We start from the raw sequence: 20,407 nt of genomic DNA, 5'->3' as shown, positions 1-20,407 counted from the left end.
CTTGATCTAATAGAGTTATTCCCGGTTGAACATGGTCACCATTGCTGGCTACCTAGCCGGCGATATATTTGCTATCTATTAGCTGTCTGACTGGCTAGCTAGCTATCTATTAGTCATACATTAGCTAGCTAGCTAACTTGATCTAGTAGAGTTATTCCCGGTTGAACAGGGTCACCATTGCTGGCTACCTAGCCATCTATCTATTTGCTATCTATTAGCTGTCTAACTAGCTAGCTAGCTAACTATTAGGTCTCTATTAGCTAGCTAGCTAACTTGATCTATTTGAGTTATTCCCGGTTGAATGGGATCACCGTTGCTGGCTGCATGGCTAGCTATCTATTTACTATCTATTAGCCGTCTAACTCGCTAGCTAGCTAACTATTAGGTATCTAATCGCTCGCTAACTAATTTGATCTATTTGAGTTATTCCCGATTGAGTGAACGCTTGCGTGGCGCTGGTGACCTTTGACCTTCTTTGCTTTGCTAGACGGGAGGCACCAAACCTGAAATTTCCGACCATGTGCCTCTTTGTGTGTGTGTGTTTTGGGTTCAGCCCAAAAGCGTGTTGTAAATGTCAAGTGTGTGCACACAAACACAAAGCGAGGGAGGGTGTGAGGAACGGCTGTTCCGTCAGCAATCCCTCGCTCTTTTGCTGATGCGTTCACTCCCCCCCCCCCTCATTTCTCCTTCCCACGACGGGCTTCCAAACGCTTCAGCAGATCGTTATCAGCGGCCGTTTAATGCGTGTCGCGCTAGCTTTGCGGGCCCGTGTTGACACAACAACAAAAACAGGGAAGGGGGGAGGGGGTGGCGAATTGCAGCCGACGCCTTTTGGGCAGCCACACGCGCCAGCGTTCACTCAACCCGGAAATAACTCAAATAGATAGAAAGCTAGCTAGCTAACCAATACACTGCTAATAGATAGATATCGAAACAGCCAGTCGATACTATCGATATATCCGATATCGATATAACGGGACTTTACTGTAGTTTGACATGATTTTTTGGGGTAATTCATTATTTTAAGCAACAAAAAACTGAGGAGCCATTTGGGAGCCAAAAGAGCCGAATTTTTTTTGTGAACCCAGCCAAAAAAAAACGGCTCTCTAAAAAGAGCCAGAATTCCCATCACTACTGTCCACACATAAATCAAGCCATATAAATAAAATTATTTGATATAGTGTATTTTTTTTTTAAATTAGTAATTCGTTTTTCACATAATTGTACATGATTTTTGGTAGTTAATTAATTTAACAAAAAACTGAGGCGCTATTTGGGAGCCAAAAGAGCCAGATCTTTTTAGTGGGCCGAGCTAAAAGAACCGGCTCTCTGAAAGGAGCCAAAATTCCCATCACTACTATGTGCACACATATAAATCGAGCCATATAAATAACAAATATTTGATATATTGTATTTTTTTTACATGAGTAATTTGTTTTTACATGATTTTTGGTCGTTAATTTAAGCAACAAACAAACTGAGGAGCCAGTGGGAGCCAAAAGAGCCGAATGTTTTTAGTGAGCCGAGCCAAAAGAAGCGGCTCTCCAAAAAGAGCCGCAATTTCCATCACTACAAGGTCAAGAGGTCAAGAGGTCAGACGGCGTTTCTCCCGAATGCCCCCCGCCCCCATCATCAAGGTGACAGATGGCGCTCATTGAAAACAAAATTGACGGGTGCAAAGGGATTGTTTTTTTTGTTGTTGTTTTTTTTTGTGTGACCTTGAACGCCTCAAAGCATAAAAGTCGCGGATACGATTGGACCGAAGCATTTGTGGCCCCCGAACCGCAATTTTACCACCCTCGGCGAAACCATATCAGAACCACACCATCATTCATCGGTCCATCCATCCATTTATTTATTGGAGGTTTTTATTTTAATATTCCAGAGGGGTGATATTTGGTGAGGTGCAGTTTGTGGGGAAAACGCTAAATGTTTCTGTTTGCCGTCTTTTTGTCTGCTTTGTCGCCAATAGAGAGAAAACGAGGATGGGATTTTTTGCTTCATTAGATGAAAAAAAATGTTAGTACAGTGATACCTAGGCTTACAAACTTAATCGGTTCCCAGACAGTGTGTAAGGTGAAAGGTGTGTATCCCAAAACATAGTTTCCCATAGGAAACCATTAAAATGAGAATAATCCGTTCTCGGGTCCCCATAAAACATCATTTTCGACTAAATAAGCCTTAACACTACACAAAATGGAGTGTCCGCTTTCATCAGCATGAAACACTTGATGAGGAACGTAGCCTTCTTCTTTCACCATCTTGAGGAATGATCCATTGTAGGTGCTTTCTCTGCCATCGTTTTACCTTGTTCCTCATCAAGTGTGTTCTGTTTAGCTGGGTCGATAGCTTTATGCATCAAGTGTAGAAATGGCTTGTGCTGCTACGTTTTTGACCAATCACGTGGCTTTAACCAATGACTGGGGGCGGGGAATAGAGAATCAAAACAAGTTGGCTGCCATTTTCTTTTAGAACGGGCTCGTTGGCGAACGACACATCACTCATTGTGGCAGCTCCGTGTGTATCCCGAAAAATAGTTTGTATGCCAAGGTAAAATCTTCATCAATTTATCGTTCGTAAGCGAAGGGGTTCGTAAAGCGAGCTTTCACTGTATTTGTGGCGATGTTGGGTTAGGCAAAAGGTTGGAATTTGGCCCACGAGGCGAGCCGTTGGAAGATGTCCTTCGTTGGGCCAAATCGTGGCTTCCACGCCACGTCCACTTCAATGAAACGCTCGACTCACGGCGGGTCTGTTCAAAATGGCCTCCACGGAGAAGGACAGGGACTCGCCGGCGGCCATCTTGGTCCCTCCCGGCTCCACCGGAAAGTCCGTTTTGCCGTCCCGGCGGGAGGGGTCGGGGGTCGCCCGGCCCCCGCCGCCCTTGTGGCCCCCCCGCGGGCGATGGACGTGGAGCGAGCGCCCTTTGGCCGGGTAGAAAGCGGAGTTCGAGTCGGGGGGCGGGGTCGGGCCCGTCTTGAGGCCCCACGCCGCCGTCGCAGGCTCGCCGTTGTCGCCCCCCGCCGCGTCGAAGAGGCAGCGGCGGTAGAAGAGGGCGTCGGCGCTGGGCCACAACACGAAGCCCCCCCGCGGGTAGCGCCGGTAGGCGGCGTCCAGGGTGGCGGGGAACGCCGCCGCCGCCGCGTCCGAGTAGGTGGGGCACAGGTCGGCGGCGGCGGGCGGGTACGCCGCGGCGTAGGCGCCGTAGTCGAGGACGCGGCGCCCGGCCAACGGCGGCGACGCCCGGCCGCTCTCCAGACGCTCGCGCTCCAGCATGATGCTCTCCAGCTCCTTGTCGGCGAAGGCCCGCCTCTTGCGCATGCGCTCGCTCAGCGGCGGGGGCGGGGCCAGGAAAGGCTCCGACGACAGCGGCCGGAAACCTGCCCGCAAACAGGAAACGGAACATTTCAAAAGAGCTAGGCGGCAGCGACAACACCCAAAATGGCCGCTCGGCTTGCCGCTGTGATGTCATTTTCAGGCGACAGTTCAAAAGCCGCCTTCCCCTTTCATAATAATAATAATAATAATAATAATTTGATTAATAACATAATAATAATAATATTAATAATAATAATAAGGTCTGTTTTGTGTCTGTGTAATCTCGACCAAGTTCTAAGGCTTATTTAGTAGGAAATGACGTTTGATGGGGACCTGGGAACGGATTATTCTCATTTTAATGGTTTCTTATGGGAAATAAATGTTTGGCAGATGAACTTTTATAATAATAATCCATTTCACTTCTAAGCGCCTTTCAAAACTCTCAAGGTCACTTTACCGTCACAGGACACCTTTTTCTGTGGGTGAGCAGTGGCAGCGTTCACTCAATCAGGAAGTAACTCAAATAGATAGAAAGCTAACTAGCTAGTAGACAGCTAATAGCTAGCGAAATAGCTAGCCAACCTGCTAAACCACTGATAGATAACTAATAGATAGCTAACATATAGCAAATAGATAGCTAGGTAGGTAGCTAGGTAGGTAGCTTGATGGCTAGCCAGCCAGTCAGTAGCTAAGAGATAGCTTCTAGCTAGCTATCTAGATAATAATAATAATAATAATAATCCATTTCATTTCTTAGCACCTTTCAAAACTCTCAAGGACACTTTACAGTCACAGGATATTTTTTTCTGCGGGTGAGCAGTGGCAGCCACACGCACCAACGTTCACTCAACCCGGAAGTAACATAGATAGAAAGCTAGCTAATATGTAGCTAATAGCTAGCCAGCTAGATAGATAGCAAATATCTAGCTAGCTAGCCAGATAGCTAGATAGCAAATAGCAAGCTAGGTAGCCAGCTACTTTGTCACCAGTGAGCATCTTGTTGATTATTGTGTCAATTTTTAATACATTTTCATGTTTACCTTCCAGGATGCTTTTGGCCAGCAGACTTGACGGACGGACGTGTCTGTGATAGACGGGCCTCCTCTCGCTGGCCACAACTTCTTTCCCTTTTTTGTCCTGCGAGACGTCAAGAAAGAAAGAAAGAAAGAAAGAAAGAAAAAAGAAGACACAAAAAAGAACACGAGGTCATAAAATGGTCAATAAAATGCCGTCGTTGGTAGTTCATTATTTTAAGCAATAAAAAAAAAAACTGAGGAGCCATTTGGGAGCTAAAAGAGCCGGATCTTTTTAGTGAGCCGAGCCAAAACGACCGGCTCTCTGAAAGAAGTTGGAATTCCCAACACTCCTGTACACATATAAATAAAGCCATATCAATAAAAAAATATTTGATATAGTGTATTTTTTTTACATGAGTAATTCGTTTTTTCACATTATTTGACATGAGTTTTTGTAGTTAATTAATTTAAGCAACCAAAAAAAAAAACAACTGAGGAGCCATTTGGGAGCCAAAAGAGCCGGATCTTTAACAGCAAAAAAATAAAAGAAAAGAAAAAATAGGGAAAAGAAAATGAAATGGCTCACGGCGGTAAAAGCAAAAAAAATGTAGTCATAATAATAATAATAATAATAATAATAATAGTAATAATAATAATACATTTAATTTCTAAGCGCCTTTCAAAACTCTCAAGGACACTTTACTTTATTTTTTTCTGCGGGTGAGCAGTGGCAGCCACCCGTGCCAGCGTTCACTTTACCCGGACGTAACACAATTGATGAAAGGAAAGAAAAAAGTAGAAAAACAAAATCCAGGAGCTGCTGGCAAAGCAGCCACTGTCGCGTCGCCATCTTGAAGTAAAGCAAAAAAACAAACAAAAAATGACATTATAAACAATGTGACAACGCACAAATAATGTCGTGCGTACTTCAACTTTGAGAGGGAATTTGTCATCATTTCGAAGGACGGCTACTAGCCAAAGATGAGAGGAAAGTCGTTTTGGGAGGACAATCTGCCAAAACGAACACCAAAATCGCGTCTTTTGCGTCGACGATTTGGAAGAAGAGAAAACGCGAACGCTGGCTTGCTCGAATGGCTGCCGCTGCTCACCCGCACAAAAAAAAAACAATCCCGTGACTGTAAAGCGTCCTTTCAAGAGTTTTGAAAGGCGCCTCGAAATGAAACGCATTCTTGCTATTATAGGAAGTCAAATGAACGGCAGACATGAAATGGAGCGCGATCGGCCGCGTTCGGCCGAACTCGGCTGAACTCGGCCGAACTCGGCTCGTCTCGGCTCCGGCGCTCACCTCGGTGGCCTGCTGTCGCCTGAGCGCCACCTGGGCGGCCATGACGCGCTGCCTCTCGATCACCAGCAGACAGTTGGCGCATCGGCAGTCCCTCCAGCGGCAGAAGCGCTTGTGGCCCTTGAGGCACGACACCACGCCGTGGTTGCGGCAGCGCGCGCACTTGGGCGTGCGGCTCAGTTTGCGCCGCTGCTGCTCGCCGGGGCCTCCGGCGGCGGGGAGGCCCGGACGGGCGGCGGCGACGGCGGCGGCGGCGGCGTCTTCCTCGTCTTCGTCGTCGTCCTCTTCCTCCGCTCGCTCGTCGGCCTCCGTTTCCACGCTCTCCACGTCGATCTCGAACTCGCAACCCTCCGTCATGTCGGCGAGTGCCCTTGACGGGACAAACAAAAGTCACCTTGACACTTTTGAAAGGCGCTTAGAAATCAAATAGATTATTAGTATTATTATTATTATTATTATTATTATTGAACAAAAATGTATCAACGTCAGAATATCTGATTAAGATGATTATTATGATATTATGTGTGCCTTACTTCCGGGTTGAATGAACGCTGGCGCGTGTGGCTCCCGCTGCTCACTCACAGAAAAACTGATCCTGCGACTGTAAAGTGACCTTGAGACTTTTAATAATAATAATAATAATAATAATAATAATAATAATAATAATAATAATAATAATAATAATAATAAATTTCATTTATAAGTGCCTTTCAAAACTCTCAAGGTCACTTTACAGTCACTGGGTCAGTTTTTCTGTTATTTATTTATGTATTTATTTAGTTATATTTTTATGTATATTTTATTTATTTATTTATTATGTATATTATTATTAATAATAATTATTATTATTATTAATAATATTATTATTATTTATGATGTGTATGATTCTTCTTCTGATTGTATATTTTTGTAGGTTCCGAGTGCAAAGTAGTCGCCGTGTTTCCATTGCAAGTTGAAATGTCCGTCCCGTTTCTTGCGTCTGAAGGCGCATTTTTGTCCCCCTTTTCAAACGGCCCAATTGCATCCGGGTTACCCCAAAGCTCGCTATGTTGCCCCATTCGGGTTCACCCCCCCCCGCCCCCTCCTCACGCAAACAAACAAATAACAAATAACCCTGTCCCTCTCTGCCATGTTGACGCAATATGCAAAAGGTCATCGTTCATTTCTGTGCAATAATCATAATAATACATTTAATTTCAAATGACGTCACAATGAAAGGACTACGCTTCCAAAAAAAGAATCAATGAATGGTGCTGCATAGTACACGAATGACCCCAAAACGAAGCCGTTCGTTAAAAGTATGCCATTCGAAGGCACAGAATGCCAATCAATCAATAATATCAAATTAGGAGATCGTTCAAGTCCACAAAGCTGAAAATCCGCATTGCACTTCGTCAAAAGCAAACGAGAAGAGGGCAAGTTCGGCGGCTTTTCGGACACACAGAATGATTAAAAATGGTTTACCTCGTCCGCAAAGGTCCTCCAGTCTGCCGCTGGAAAGTTGTGAGCGCCCAATGAGCTGCAAAGTGACGCGGAAGGAGCGGAAGGAGCGGAAGGAGCGGGCGTTCTTGCGTTCTTGCGTTCTTGCGTTCTTGCGGCGTTCTTGCGTTCTTGCGTTCTTGCGTCCTTGCGTTCTTTCTTCCGTCGGTCGGTTGGTCGGCCTTCGTCGGGCGCCGGAGCCAAATTGGCCGCAGCCGAGCCGAGCCGAGCGGACTCCTAGCAACGCCTCTCCCGAAGCCACGCCCCCATCGCGTCTATTGGCCGCCTTCCGAGGCCACGAGGAAGAATGCCTCCAACGGGGAGGCGCTTAGCTTCCGGGTTGGTCAAACTCGACTAAAGTTGGCGCGACGATCGAAACGATCCTCGCGTTGTTGGTTCAAGTCTATCGAGCCAATCGTCAGCCCGAGAACGATAGCGACGTGTATACGAAGCCTCTTCCGGTTAGGCAGGAGAGACGCACCCGGCCCAATATGGCGTTTGGTTATGACACGCCCACTCGGCCCTCGCCGGCTGCTGCCTCAACGCAAGAAAAATGGAATCAAATTGGATTTTGACGGTTTTTTTGTCAATAAAGGTTTTTTTTACGAGTTGAATTTTGTTAAAATATTTTCAGGACTGAAGGCGTTATGAAACGTGCCTGTGGCCCGATTGGCCCACTGTCACGGTTTGCAAGGCGGTGACGGTGGCAGATCCTAAAAAAAAAAAGCAGGCGGGCGGGCGGGAGGCAGCAGCGGGTTGGATTGGACAAATTGTAGTCAAATAAAGTCAGCGGGAACAAAAACATCAAAGTCATCCCAACAGAAAAGTACAAAGTATCAAAGAAAACCACCAGTAAAAATCTGCCGAGATGAAACAAAGCTGGCGGGGTGACCATGCAATGCAATGAATGGTCGCGCCGGGAGTCCTTTGAACTGCCACCGATTGGAACCACCAACACCTGCGCAGGTGCGGGCGCTACCTCGCCGTCATTGACGGCTCCAATTGATACGGGAGGACTCCTTTCATCGATGTCAAACATTTATGCTTTCCTCTTCAGAGCTTTTTGAATCATATTCTCAAGCCATTGTTTTGATTCGAGAGCAGGGCAAGACGTCTTGGCGTGACATCACGAACAAGGGGGCGGGACCTTCTGAAACTGGCCACTTCCGCGTTCAATTTCAAGTCGTTTCTGGACACTTTCCGTCATTTTTGCATTTGACAAAAAAAAAAGTCTTCAACACGTCATGCTAACATGTAGCGCGTTAGCTGTTTTGCCGTTTCTTTCACTTGGGTGTGTTTGAGTCGACGCCTTGTTGTTGTTGTTGTTTTGGGCACCCGGCTCGTGTTTTCTCGCCGTCTTTGGCGCGGCGGCCATTTTGTTCCGTCGCCGTCCGCCCGCCCGCACCGCGAAGAAACGCTCGCGTGGCGCCTGCTTGCGGTTCTCCCGGACCTTAACGTTTCCTCCATGTGTGGATGAAGGAGGGGGTTCTTGGGGGTTCTTGGGGGGGGCGAAGACCCGCAGGTGCAGCTGGACTCTCCACTTGGTCTCTTAATTTACGACGAGGGGTTGCGAGTGGCCCCCCCAGGCCGCCGTTTCCCGGCCAGGAATGCTTTGATCCGGCGGGTCGGGGCCCCCGATCGGGTCGGAGGAATGCGCCGGTCGGCGGCCTCTCCAGGTGGAACGCGTTCTCTGTGGATCATTAAGGGGCACCCCCAACCCCTCGACCCCCCGGGGAGGAGACCTGCAAGGAATTCCCGTCACCCTTTTGGGGAAAGGACAAAGGAAGACGGGGGACAACCTGTGCACCTTGAAGGTCTGTATCAGTCTTAATCATAATCATAATCATAATAATACATTTCATTTTAAGCGCCTTTCAAAGCTCTCGGGTATACTTTACAGTCACAGACTGTGTAGCTCTCTCTCGCTCTCTTGTTTCTATTGATAATTGTATTTTATTAATTGCATTCTATTTGTCATTGTATTTTATTTATGATCGTACCTATGCGAGTCTGTGACTGTAAAGTGTCCTTGAGAGCTTTGAAAGATTCTTAAAATGGACGGTATTATTATTATTATTATTATTATTATTAAGTCATTGGGATCAGATCCAGGCTTTTTAAGAATTAGCTAGCTAAATAGCTAATAGATAGCAAATAGATAGCTAGCTAGATAGCTAATAGTTAGAAAAGAGATGGCTAATAGATAGCACCTAGATAGCTAGATAGCAAATGGATAGCTAGCTAGATAGCTAATAGCTATCTAGCTAAATAGCTAATAGATAGCAAATAGATAGCTAATAGATAGCAAATAGTTATCTAGATATCAAATAGATAGCTAGCTAGATAGCTAATAGATAGCAAGTAGATAGCTAGATAGCAAATAGATAGATAGCTAGATAGCTAAAAGACAGCAAATAGATAGCCAGATAGCTAATAGATAGCAAATAGCTAGCTAGCTAGATAGCTAATAGTTAGAAAAGAGATGGCTAATAGATAGCACCTAGATAGCTAGATAGCAAATGGATAGCTATCTAGATAGCTAATAGATATCTAGCTAAATAGCTAATAGATAGCAAATAGATAGCTAATAGATAGCTAGATAGCAAATAGATAGCTAGCTAGATTGCTAAAAGATAGCAAATAGATAGCCAGATAGCTAATATATAGCAAATAGATAGCTAGATAGCAAATACAGTAAAGTCTCGTTATATCGATATTCAAGGGAGTCGGAAAAAAATATCGATGTAACCGGGACTATCGATATATCCGATATCGATATAACCAGACTTTACTGTAGATAGCAAATAAATAGCTCAATAGCAAATATATACCTAGATATATAGCAAATAGATAGCTAGATATATAGCTAGCTAGATAGCTAATAGATAGCTGGGTAGATAGCTCCCTCCCCCCGTTGAGGGTAAAGGCGAGTTTGGAGCCTTTTTATGGGGGAACCTGCTACCAACGTGGAGGCCCCCGCCACGCCTTTTCCAGCTGCAGGCAGGCCCAGATCGCAATGTGGGAATCGGGGACCCCATAAAAACTGAGCCCGGATGCCTTTTTGAGGTCCCCCCCCCCACCCCCAAAATGTTGACTTCTTCATCTTGGGGTCGTCGGGGGGGGGGGCTTCTCGGGGGCTTCTCATTCCGTCCGTCGCCTTGTTTTTGAAGACCAGTGGAACTGATTTCAAATCAGTTTTCGGGAGGGAGGATCAAGTGTGGCTGGCTATCTATTAGCTAGCTAGCTACTCAGTGTATTAGCTAACTGACTATCTAGCTTGCTAGCTAGCTATTAGCTGTATAACTATCTAGTTGGCTAGCTATCTAGCGAGCTATCTATTAGCTATCTACTGGCTGGTTAGCTATCTATTAGCTATCTATTATCTAACTAGCTAGCTAGCTAGCTAGTTAACTGGCTATCTATTAGCTATCTATTAGATATCTAACTAGCTAGCTGCCTTATTATTAGCTATTTATCCGGCTGGCTAGCTGACGTTTTTTTTTAACTTTGATCACTTCACTATCTATTAGCTGCTTAGCTAGCTTTCTATTTACTTCCGGGTTGAGTGAACGCAGGTGTGTGTGGCTGCCACTGCTCACCCACAGAAAAACTTATCCTGTGACTGTAAAGTGACCTTGAGAGTTTTGAAAGGTACATAAAAATCAAATATTATTATTATTATTATTATTATTATTATTCTAAATTTAATACAGTGATACTTGGCTTACGAACTTAATTGGTTCCAAGACAGAGTGTGTCAGGCGAAAAGTGTGTATTCCAAACATTAATTCTCCATAGGAAACCATTAAAATGAGAATAATTTGTTCCCAGGTCCCCATAAAACATCATTTTGAACTATGTATCGATAATCACGTATAGCGTTGTTTGTTAGCACTAAGCTAGGATCTCCCGCGATGGGTTGAAAAAGAAAATGTGTGCATTCCCAGACGTCAAAAACACGCTCAGCGTGTCCTTGAGCAAGCCACCCTAACACACCCCAGTTGGCCCCCAGTTGGCCCCCAGGGGGCGTCATCGGTCGCCAAACGAGGGAAAAAAGGCTGCAAAGGTCGAAAAGCGAAAGTTTTGGGGTGGGGGGGGGGAGACGTGGGACAAACGTGACCTCTCACCCCCACCCCTCAACCCCCATCTGGGTGCAGTGCTCAGCTGAGCCCGCTAGATGTCGTTCCGAGGCGACCAATTGGGGGCGTGGCGCGCATTGGACGCGTGCAGAGTCAACACTTGACCGCCAGATGGCGCCGTCGCTCCACTTGTTGAGCTTCTTCCAGCTTCGGGGGACTTCCGGTCGGCCCAGCGGGTGACGTCAATGGCGTTTGATTCTGACCCCTCCTCGTGTTTGGGAATAATAATAATAATAATAATAATAATAATAATAATATTCAATGTCATTCATCAGCGCCTTTCAAAACTCTCAAGGTCACTTTACAGTCACAGGAGAAGTTTTTCTGTGGGTGAGCAGCGGCAGCCACACGCGCCAGCGTTCACTCAACCCGGAAGTAACTGAAATAGATAGAAAGCTAGCTATCTTAGAGTTAGCTAATAATCACTCAACCCGGAAGTAACTCAGAGAGAAAGCTAGCTAGTTAGCTAAGAGTTAGCTGATAATCACTCAACCCGGAAGTAACTCAGATAGAAAGCTAGCTAGCTAGCTAAAAGTTAGCTAATAGTCACTCAATCTGGAAGTAACTCAAATAGATAGAAAGCTGATAGCTAGATAGCTAATACATACCTCACTAGATAGCCAGCCAGGGCGCTAGATAGCAAATAGCTAGGTAGCTAGATAGCTAGCGAGAAGATAGCTGGATAGCTAGGTAAATCTTCTTCTTTTCCTTTTTGACTGAAGAGTATTTTTGTGCACTTTGCAGCCAGATCGACATTTATTTCAGGAGAAAATAAAGTCGCCTGCGTGATTGCGTGTGACAAGAAGAAGAGGATGTGGATCTATATCAGACATGGGCAAACTACGGCCCGCGGGCCACATACGGCCCATTAGGCTTTTTAATCCGGCCCGCCGAACCCGCCCAAATTATAGTAAAAACAGTGCCTGAAACTCATGACAAAAAGTTAGCGGACAACAGGGCAGATAACTGAAAAGTTGCCTGCCCCATCTTTCACAACTTGGAGCACAATGAGACAACTAATGACATTAAAAAAACATTGTAACAAAGTATAAAGTTTTTTTTTTTAATCAAGAATGCACCTACTACAAATGCTACCTTGCTTAATTTTCGGTAAATGTGCATGGCTGTAGATTTTGCTGCAGTAGTCGATTGTCACTGCGGTGCACAATGCAACGTTTGCATTGCTTTCTTCGAGCCGCTAAGCCCCTTTCGTAAGTCTCACGTACACTTTACAGTCACGGTTTAATGTAATTTTTTCGTTTTGTAGCGTCACATATCTTGTTAGCTTCTTTTGAATCTTTCTTCTGGTCTGAGGTTCTGTGCATCTATTTTGGAAAATGACATGCAATTGCACGACTTTATAACGCTTGCGAAAGTCCGGAAGAAAGAAGCAGGCTTCTGATTGGCTGCTGTGCCGAGTATGCAAATTTCAACTGCAGGTAGCCTATGTCTGTGTGCTCGGCGACGGTACACGTGTATTGTTTGCGCGTGAATGCGAGGGCGTCAGTCGAGAGTTTGTTGAGCGCGCGGTCAGGACAAACCATCTATGATTTGGCGGAATTTAACACAAGTAGGTATTATTGAGCTTGAATATTTCCTTGTGGAATAATATGTTTTGAATGTGATTCCATTTTTCAATAAATGTTGATTTCTTTAACTTTGCCCCTTCAATGAAAACTTATTAAAAACAATCTTGATAAATCACAGTGCATATGTTATTTTAATCTATTTCCATTTCCTCCTCCAAGTATCTGCAAAATAGTATGTAAAGGCCATATTCCTTGAGACAAATTGATTAACTGATCAGGGATATTTTTCACATTTGAAAGACAGTTAATAAATTGGGTTGTAGTGTTCTTACTGTGCTGTGAGTTTGTACACACTACATTTAAAGGACAACCGGCACCATTTTTTGTTTTTGTTTCCCACTGACATCAGAAAAACGTTTTATAGCATCTAAAATAACCAAATCAGGCAGGCTGATATTTTTAGTTAAATGAAAAACACCAATAAAAATGACTTCAAAATGAATCCGGAAATGGTCAGTATCAGAAGGTCCCACCCCCTTGTTCGTGACGTCACGCCAAGACGTCTTGCCAAAACAATGGCTTCACATCGGGAAAAGATGCTTTCTTGTGACTCATCCTGTTACGAATATCATTCAAATAGTTGTGAAGAGGAAAGCATACATGTTTGCCATCGATTCAAGGAGTCCTCCCATATCAATTCGAGCCGTCAATGACAGCAATGTGGCGTCCCAGAAAATGCACAAGATGGCGCCCAAGCTCCGTTGGAAATGGGCTGATTTGTCAGCTGGGAATTTGTGTCAGCGAATATCAAATACAGTAAAGTCCCGTTATATCGATATCGGATATATCGATAGTCCAGGTTATATCGATACTATTTCTATGCACGCACGGAGAAAATTACATGCAAACAGGGTCGGATATATCGATAGTCCCGGTTATATCGATATTTTTTCCGACTCCCTTGAATATCGATATAACGAGACTTTACTGTAGTAGTCTTGGTGCAACACACAACGATTCACCATGGCGTTATTTATGTGTTTTCCTTCTAATTTCGCCATCAACACGGATCAACACCAAGTTTTCAGAGCAAACAATACCCAAAATGCATTGTGTCTTGCTTTCTCGGTCAGGGGGTTCCAGACGTCACGTCACGTCAGGCATCGTCATCAATTCGAAAACAAGACTTTGTGAATATTCAGCGCAAGTCTTAGAACGTAAACTATAGCTACATGCTGTGAAATCTTTGTAAAATACGCTCAGTCAAAGTCATTTGAAGTGATTTTATAAATTATGGACATAACTTGTCCGGAGGCGTCGGTTGTCCTTTAATGCTTTAGGTTTCGTATTTCCGGCCCAAACACTCCCTCCAAATGCTCCTGGCCCGGCCCCTCTGTCAAGTTTGCCCACCCCTGATCGAGAGGGAAAAACACCCGCATTCCCAGGCTGGGTCACTCACCCGACTCTTGCCGGAACGTCGACAGGTGTCCCTGCTTCACACCCGTTTCACACCCGCTTGTTTTTGAAAAGGTGCTCTTTAGTGATGTGTCGTTCGCAAACGAGCCGGCTCTATGAAATGAACCAAGAGAGCTGTTCCTAACAAGGAGCCGGAAACGGGAGCCGACTTTTTTTTGTCCTCTAATCCCCGCCCCCAGTCTTTGGTTAAAGCCGCACGTGATTGGTCGATATCCGAGGAGGGAGGGGACAAATACAGACACACGCAGCAATGAGGGGTTAGGGTAGAAAGGTGGCTTAATGTTATCACATGATGCTGTTGTTATTATTCAATTATTATCAATTTTACTCGTTAATTTGATAGCATTATGAATATGAAAGGCAAATGAGTGACAGCTGATCATCAGACCAGAGGAACCACAGGGACAGTCAAAGTTAGCGTCCACTAACTCTGTGCCCATATATATCAATAAAAATATTTGATATAATGTGTTTTCTACACGAGTAATTGGTTTTTCACATCATTTTACATGATTTTTAGTAGTTATTTAATTTACGCCACAAAAAAAAAAACACAAACTGGGAAATTGGGAGCCAAAAGAGCCGGATCATTTTCGTGAGCCGAGCCAAAAGAAGCGGCTCTCTGGTAAGATAGTGCTCTTCACTTACTTCCGGTCGATGAGTTCAGATCCGCGATTGGCTGCCTGCTAGTGGTGAACGACGTCATTACACTTGCTGATGTTTGATTCCACCACGCCCCCCCCTTGCCCCTTTGGGGCCCATTTGAAATAATAATAATAATAATACAAGTAATTTATAAGTGCCTATCAAAACTCTCAAGGTCACTTTACAGTAACAGGATAAGTTTTTTCTCTGGGTGAGCAGCGGCAGCCACATGCGCCAGCGTTCACTCAACCCAGAATAACTCAAAAAGATCTCAAGTTAGCTGGTTAATAGATAACGAATAGATAGCTAGCTAGACAGCTAATAGATAGCAAATAGATAGGTCGATAGCAAATAGATAACTAGCTAGCAAATTGATAACTAGTTAGACTAGCAAATAGATAGCAAATTACCGGAAACAAATTCCTTGTGTGTTCTACATACTTGGCAATAAAGATGATTCTGATTCTGATTCTGAAATAGATAGCTAGCTAAATAGCTAATAGATAGCAAATAGATAGCTAATAGATAGCAAATAGTTGGCTAGATAGCAAATAGATAGCAAATAGATAGCTCGCTAAATAGCTAATAGATAGCTAATAGATAGCAAATAGATAGCTAGCTAGATAGCCAAGAGATAGCAAATAAATAGCTCAATAGCAAATGGATAACTAATAAATAGATCGCTAATAGATAGCAAATAGATAGCTAGATAGCAAATAGATAGCTAGCTAAATAGCTAATATATAGCAAATAGATAGCTAGCTAGATAACTAAGACATAGCAAATAAATAGCTCGATATCAAATGGATAACTAATAAATAGCAAATAGATCGCTAATAGATAGCAAATAGATAGCTAGCTAAATAGCTAATAGATAGCAAATAGATAGCTAAGAGATAGCAAATAAATAGCTCGATAGCAAATGGATAACTAATAAATAGCAAATAGATCGCTAATAGATAGCAAATAGATTACTAATAGATAGCTAGCTAGATAGCTAATAGTTAGCAATAGAAATGTTGAAAGTTGAGCTGTGATGCTGCCTTGAGTTGCCTGGGGGGGGGGGGGGGGGGGGTCGCCCGCCATATACTCATGCGACACGTGACGCAGGTTCCATTCCCGGCGTGGCGTTTATTAGCCGCACTCAACAACGCATGCATGCTCACAATCACGACGACGACATGCTGACAAGGGGGCGGGGCCTTAACGCGCGCATCCGGACGCGGCTCGGGTCCAGGTGGGCCTTCTAGCCGGACGAGTTCAAGATCCGCGAGTCGGCCGAATCCGGGCGTTCTTGGTAGTCGTCGTCGCCGGGCGAGTACGGGCCCCCCTCGGCCCCTCGGCTCTCCTCGGTGACCCTGGGGCGGTGCCGGGCCAGGAGCGGCACCCCCCGGAAGGCCGACCCCCCGGGGGCGGCGACCGGACCGAAGGGCGACGCGTACTGGGCGGCGGCGGCGGCCGCGGCGGCGACGGCGGCGGCCGAGCGCAACCGGTACTGCTGCTGCAGGGCCACCGCGTTCCACAGCGTCACCTCGCCGGGACGCACCGGGGCGCCGCTCGGCCCCCGGGGGCCCAGCGCCGGCGGGTAGCTCGGGTGCTGCTGCAAGGGGACCCCCGGGGCGCCCGGCGGGGGCGACCCGGCCGAGAAGCGCAGCGAGTCCGGCACCCTGAAGGCCGACCCCGCCGACCACTTGGCGGCGGCGGAGCCAAAAGGCGGAAGCCCCGGGGGGTCCGGGCGCCAGACTCCCTCCGGGCCGCGGCCGGACAGCAGCGCCTCGATGGCCCCCACCAGGTCGCCCCCGCAGCCGCGCAGGATCAGCTCCAGGACGGGCGCCCGGTGGCCCGGGAAGATCCTCTTCAGGACCTCCAGCGGGGGGCGCTCGGCTCTCGGGCCGCCGGGGAGGCTAGCGGGGGCTCGGGCCTCCTCGGCCGGCGGCCGAGCGTCGGGAGGCTCCGGGGTGCAGCGGGAGTGGCCCTTGGAGCCTTCCGGGGAGCTGCCGGCACCGTCGGGGCAACCCGACCGCTCTTCGGGGCTGCCGCGTCCGGTCTCGGGCCCAGACGTCTCCCCGCTAGCCTCGTCTGGATCCTCTGCAACAAAAAATAAAAAATACATACAATAAAAGAGCGGCGGGTGCATGGAGCGCACACGTTTGGATTTGGAATAATAATAATAATAATAATAATAATAATAATAATAATAATCCATTTCATTTCTAAGCGCCTTTCAAAAGTCCCAAGGACACTTTACAGTCACTGGATATTTTTTTCTGCAGGTAAGCAGCGGCAGCCACACGCGCCAGCGTTCACTGAACCCGGAAGTAACTGAAATACATATAGAAAGCTAGCCAGCTAGCTAACAGATAGCCAGCCGCTACTCAACCACAGAAAAAAAATTCTCCTGTGACTGTAAAGTGACCTTGAGAGTTTTGAAAGGCGCTGAGAAATTAAATGGATTATATTATATTATATTATATTATATTATATTATATTATATTATATTATATTATATTATATTATATTATATTATATTATATTTAGGTTTTTGTCTTTTTTGTTTTTGTTTTTTACTTCAAGATGGCGCTGCGAGAGTGGCTGCCTTTCTATTTCTACTTCTTTCTTTCCTTTCCCCTTCTTTCCTAACTGCTGCTGTGTTACTTCCGGGTAGAGTGAACTTTGGCGTCGAATGGCTGCCGCTGCTCACCCGCACGATAAAAAAAAGTTCTTATCTCGTGACTGTAAGTCCTTGATAGTTTTAAAAGGCGCTTAAAAATGAAATGTTTTATTATTATTATTATTATTATTATTATTATTATTATTATTATTATTATTATTATTATTATTATTATTATTTTGCATCGATAAGTATTGACGATTTTTATTTTTATAATAATAATAATAATAAAATATTTTATTTCTAAGCGCCTTCAAAAAGATCTCAAGATCACTTTACAGTCACGGGAGAATTTTTTTTCTGTGGGTGAGCAGCGGCAGCCACACGCGCCGGCGTTCACTCAACCCGGAAGTAAAATAAAGTAAATGAAAAAAAAAACCCTAAATAACAAATAATAGTCTGATTTGCCAATTTGGATTGGATTGGATTTGCCTTTATTAGTCTCACAGTGGAGAAATTTACATTTCACAGCAGCAAAGTGATGAAAGGAATTTCCCAGCATTCCTGAATGTCTCATCATTACATGTAGATCTGTCATGTCAACTTGTCAGAAAAAGTCTTTGGTGACATCTGACGTTGATTTGGACCTGTTTATGTCAGAATGGCGTCAAACGAATGACGTCAAGCGCGCAGCCTTCAACCTCCCTTTTGGATTGCAACGTTTTTCGACCGTTCAAAGGCGCTTAGAAATGACATGTATTATTATGATTATGATTATGATTATGATTATTATTCAACACATTTGGAGACAATCAATTTCCGTTCGTCTTTTTTACAGCAAAAAAAAAAAAAAAAAACAAAACGCGAATTTCATCTCAGCCGTCGAACAATCTTCGCGTCCCGTTTTACGTGGAACGGATGGTTTTTTGGAGACGTCTTTTGACGGCTTTTGTTGTTTTTTTTTTTCATAGGAAAATTTTGGCGTCATTTTGGATCGACGGGAGGAATTTCAAACGGCGACGGCGGCGATTTTCGTTGTCACCTGTCAATCATCCCAACTCTGTTTTCGGCTTGGAGCGATTTGTATTGTATTGTATTGTATTTTATTGTATTTTATTTTATTTTATTTTATTGTATTGTATTGTATTGTATTGTATTGTATTGTATTGTATTGTATTGTATTGTATTGTATTTTATTTTATTTTATATTATTGCATTGTATTTTATTTTATTTTGGTGGGGGGTTGGCTTCAAGGATCGCATTTTTGTTCGCTTTTTTTTGGGTGACATCTGACACTGAATTTGACGGTGTGTCAAATGACGTCAAACGAATGATGTCACACACGCAGCCGTTTTTTTAGAGACATCTTTTGACGGCTTTTGCCCCCCCCCCCTGGAAAAAATGGCGTCATTTTGGATCAACGGGAGGAATTTTCAAACGGCGGCGGGATTTAATCATAATAATAATAATGCTAATAATAATAATGCTAATACTAATAATGCTAATAATAATAGTAATAATAATAATAATAATAATAATAATAATGCTAATAATAATAATGCTAATACTAATAATGCTAATAATGCTAATAATAATAATAATAATAATAATCATCATCATCATAATAATAATGCTAATAATAATAATGCTAATACTAATAATGCTAATAATGCTAATAATGCTAATAATAATAATAATAATAATAATAATAATAATAATAATACAAATAATGCAAATAATCATCATCATCATCATCCTAATCCATTGGATTTGAAAAGCGTTCATGCAGGACTCGGCCGTCGCTCACCCGGCGCCCTCATCTCCCGTCGCGCGCTCCTCCGTCCGCCGGCGGGGGTCCCCTGTGCGGCCCCCGGGGCCTCCGGCAGCAGGGCCTCCAGGCCCTCGTGGGCCTGCTGCCGCCGCAGCGCCACCTGGGCGGCCATGACGCGCTGGCGCTCCACGATCAGGACGCACTTGTCGCACGCGCAGTCCTTGAAGCGGCAGTAGCGCTTGTGGCCCTTGAGCCACGACAGGACGCCGTGGTTGCGGCAGCGCGCGCACTTGGGGTCCGCTGGAGGGGCGCGCGCGGCGCCGGCGCGCCCGCGTACAGGTACGGGGGGCAGTAGCCGTCCATGCGCGCGCTTCCGACCGGGAAGACGCGCACGTCGCTTTGCGGAGGGAGCGAGGGAGCCGCCGAGCTCCACCTCGGGTGGCTGACGTCAGGAGGCGCCGGGGGGGGGGGGGGAGGCGGGGCGTCGACTAGGCCACGCCCACCCGGACGCATTTGCCTGGCGGGAAAATAAACACTTGACCAATCGCCGATTAATTAATCACTGTGCACTCCGATCATCATTTGGGATATTTTGCGCCATACGGCCATTGACTTTTTTTCACAATAATTTGCTCAATAAATAATAATAATAAATTTCATTTCTCTCAAGGTCACAGGATACGTTTTTCTGTGGGTGAGCAGGGGCAGACACAGGCACCACTGATCACTCAACCCGGAAGGAACTCAAATACATAGAAAGCTAGCTAATATATAGCTAATAGCTAGCCAGATTGATAGCTAATAGGTAGCTAGATAGCCAATATATCAGAATCAGAATCAGAATCAGAATCAGAATCATCTTTATTGCCAAGTATGTAGAACACACAAGGAATTTGTTTCCGGTAGAACACGCTGCACTAGTATCGTTGTCAAAAAAAAAAAAAAAAAAAAAAAACTGCTAAGTGGCACTATACAGTTCCATTTTGGCTACTAAATATACTAATATACTAATATAGCCAGCTAGACAGCTCGATAGCCAGATGATAATAATAATAATAATAATAATAATAATAATAATAATAATAATAATAATAATCCATTTGATTTCTAAGCGCCTTTCAA

The 20,407-nt window shown here is 44.9% G+C and overlaps 2 protein-coding genes across 3 annotated transcripts; both read right to left on the bottom strand.

Annotated features, from left to right (window-relative positions):
• Positions 1-1,830: 1,830 nt before the first annotated feature.
• On the bottom strand, positions 1,831-7,317 carry dmrt2a (doublesex and mab-3 related transcription factor 2a). 2 transcript variants are annotated; one of them, XM_088995580.1, is made up of 5 exons: positions 7,267-7,317; positions 7,099-7,231; positions 5,638-6,004; positions 4,356-4,452; positions 1,831-3,377 (listed from the first exon to the last, which is right to left on the bottom strand). In XM_088995580.1, exons 3-5 carry the CDS (start codon positions 5,989-5,991, stop codon positions 2,722-2,724), a joined length of 1,107 nt encoding a protein of 368 aa, XP_088851706.1. In that variant the 5' UTR covers positions 5,992-6,004; positions 7,099-7,231; positions 7,267-7,317; the 3' UTR covers positions 1,831-2,721. The 2 variants fall into 2 exon arrangements, with proteins under 2 accessions (XP_088851706.1, XP_088851705.1); XM_088995579.1 differs by lacking the exon at positions 7,267-7,317 and having other exon boundaries at positions 7,099-7,225.
• Positions 7,318-16,148: 8,831 nt separating this feature from the next.
• Positions 16,149-19,648, bottom strand: dmrt3a (doublesex and mab-3 related transcription factor 3a). The gene is given in 3 exon segments (XM_088995578.1): positions 16,149-16,990; positions 19,322-19,582; positions 19,585-19,648. Coding segments are annotated over 3 exon segments (1,167 nt in total).
• Between the last annotated feature and the right edge of the window lie 759 nt (positions 19,649-20,407).

Source organism: Hippocampus bargibanti, linkage group LG04 (genome assembly GCF_051943395.1).
Source record: "Hippocampus bargibanti isolate YZ-2025 linkage group LG04, ASM5194339v1, whole genome shotgun sequence".
Taxonomy (NCBI): domain Eukaryota; kingdom Metazoa; phylum Chordata; class Actinopteri; order Syngnathiformes; family Syngnathidae; genus Hippocampus; species Hippocampus bargibanti.
The sequence above is the reverse complement of the archived record's forward strand: the minus strand, read 5'-3'. Positions and strand labels throughout refer to the sequence as shown.

Bases quoted from the DNA above. Each gene is read 5' to 3' on its own strand.
- dmrt2a (XM_088995580.1), bottom strand. From the start codon at position 5,991: ATGACGGAGGGTTGCGAGTTCGAGATCGACGTGGAGAGCGTGGAAACG. The intron at 4,453-5,637 runs GTGAGCGCCGGA...GACGTCTCGCAG, and splicing joins GGCGACAGCAGGCCACCGAG to GACAAAAAAGGGAAAGAAGT. The intron at 3,378-4,355 runs GTAAACATGAAA...GTTTGCGGGCAG, and splicing joins GGCCAAAAGCATCCTGGAAG to GTTTCCGGCCGCTGTCGTCG.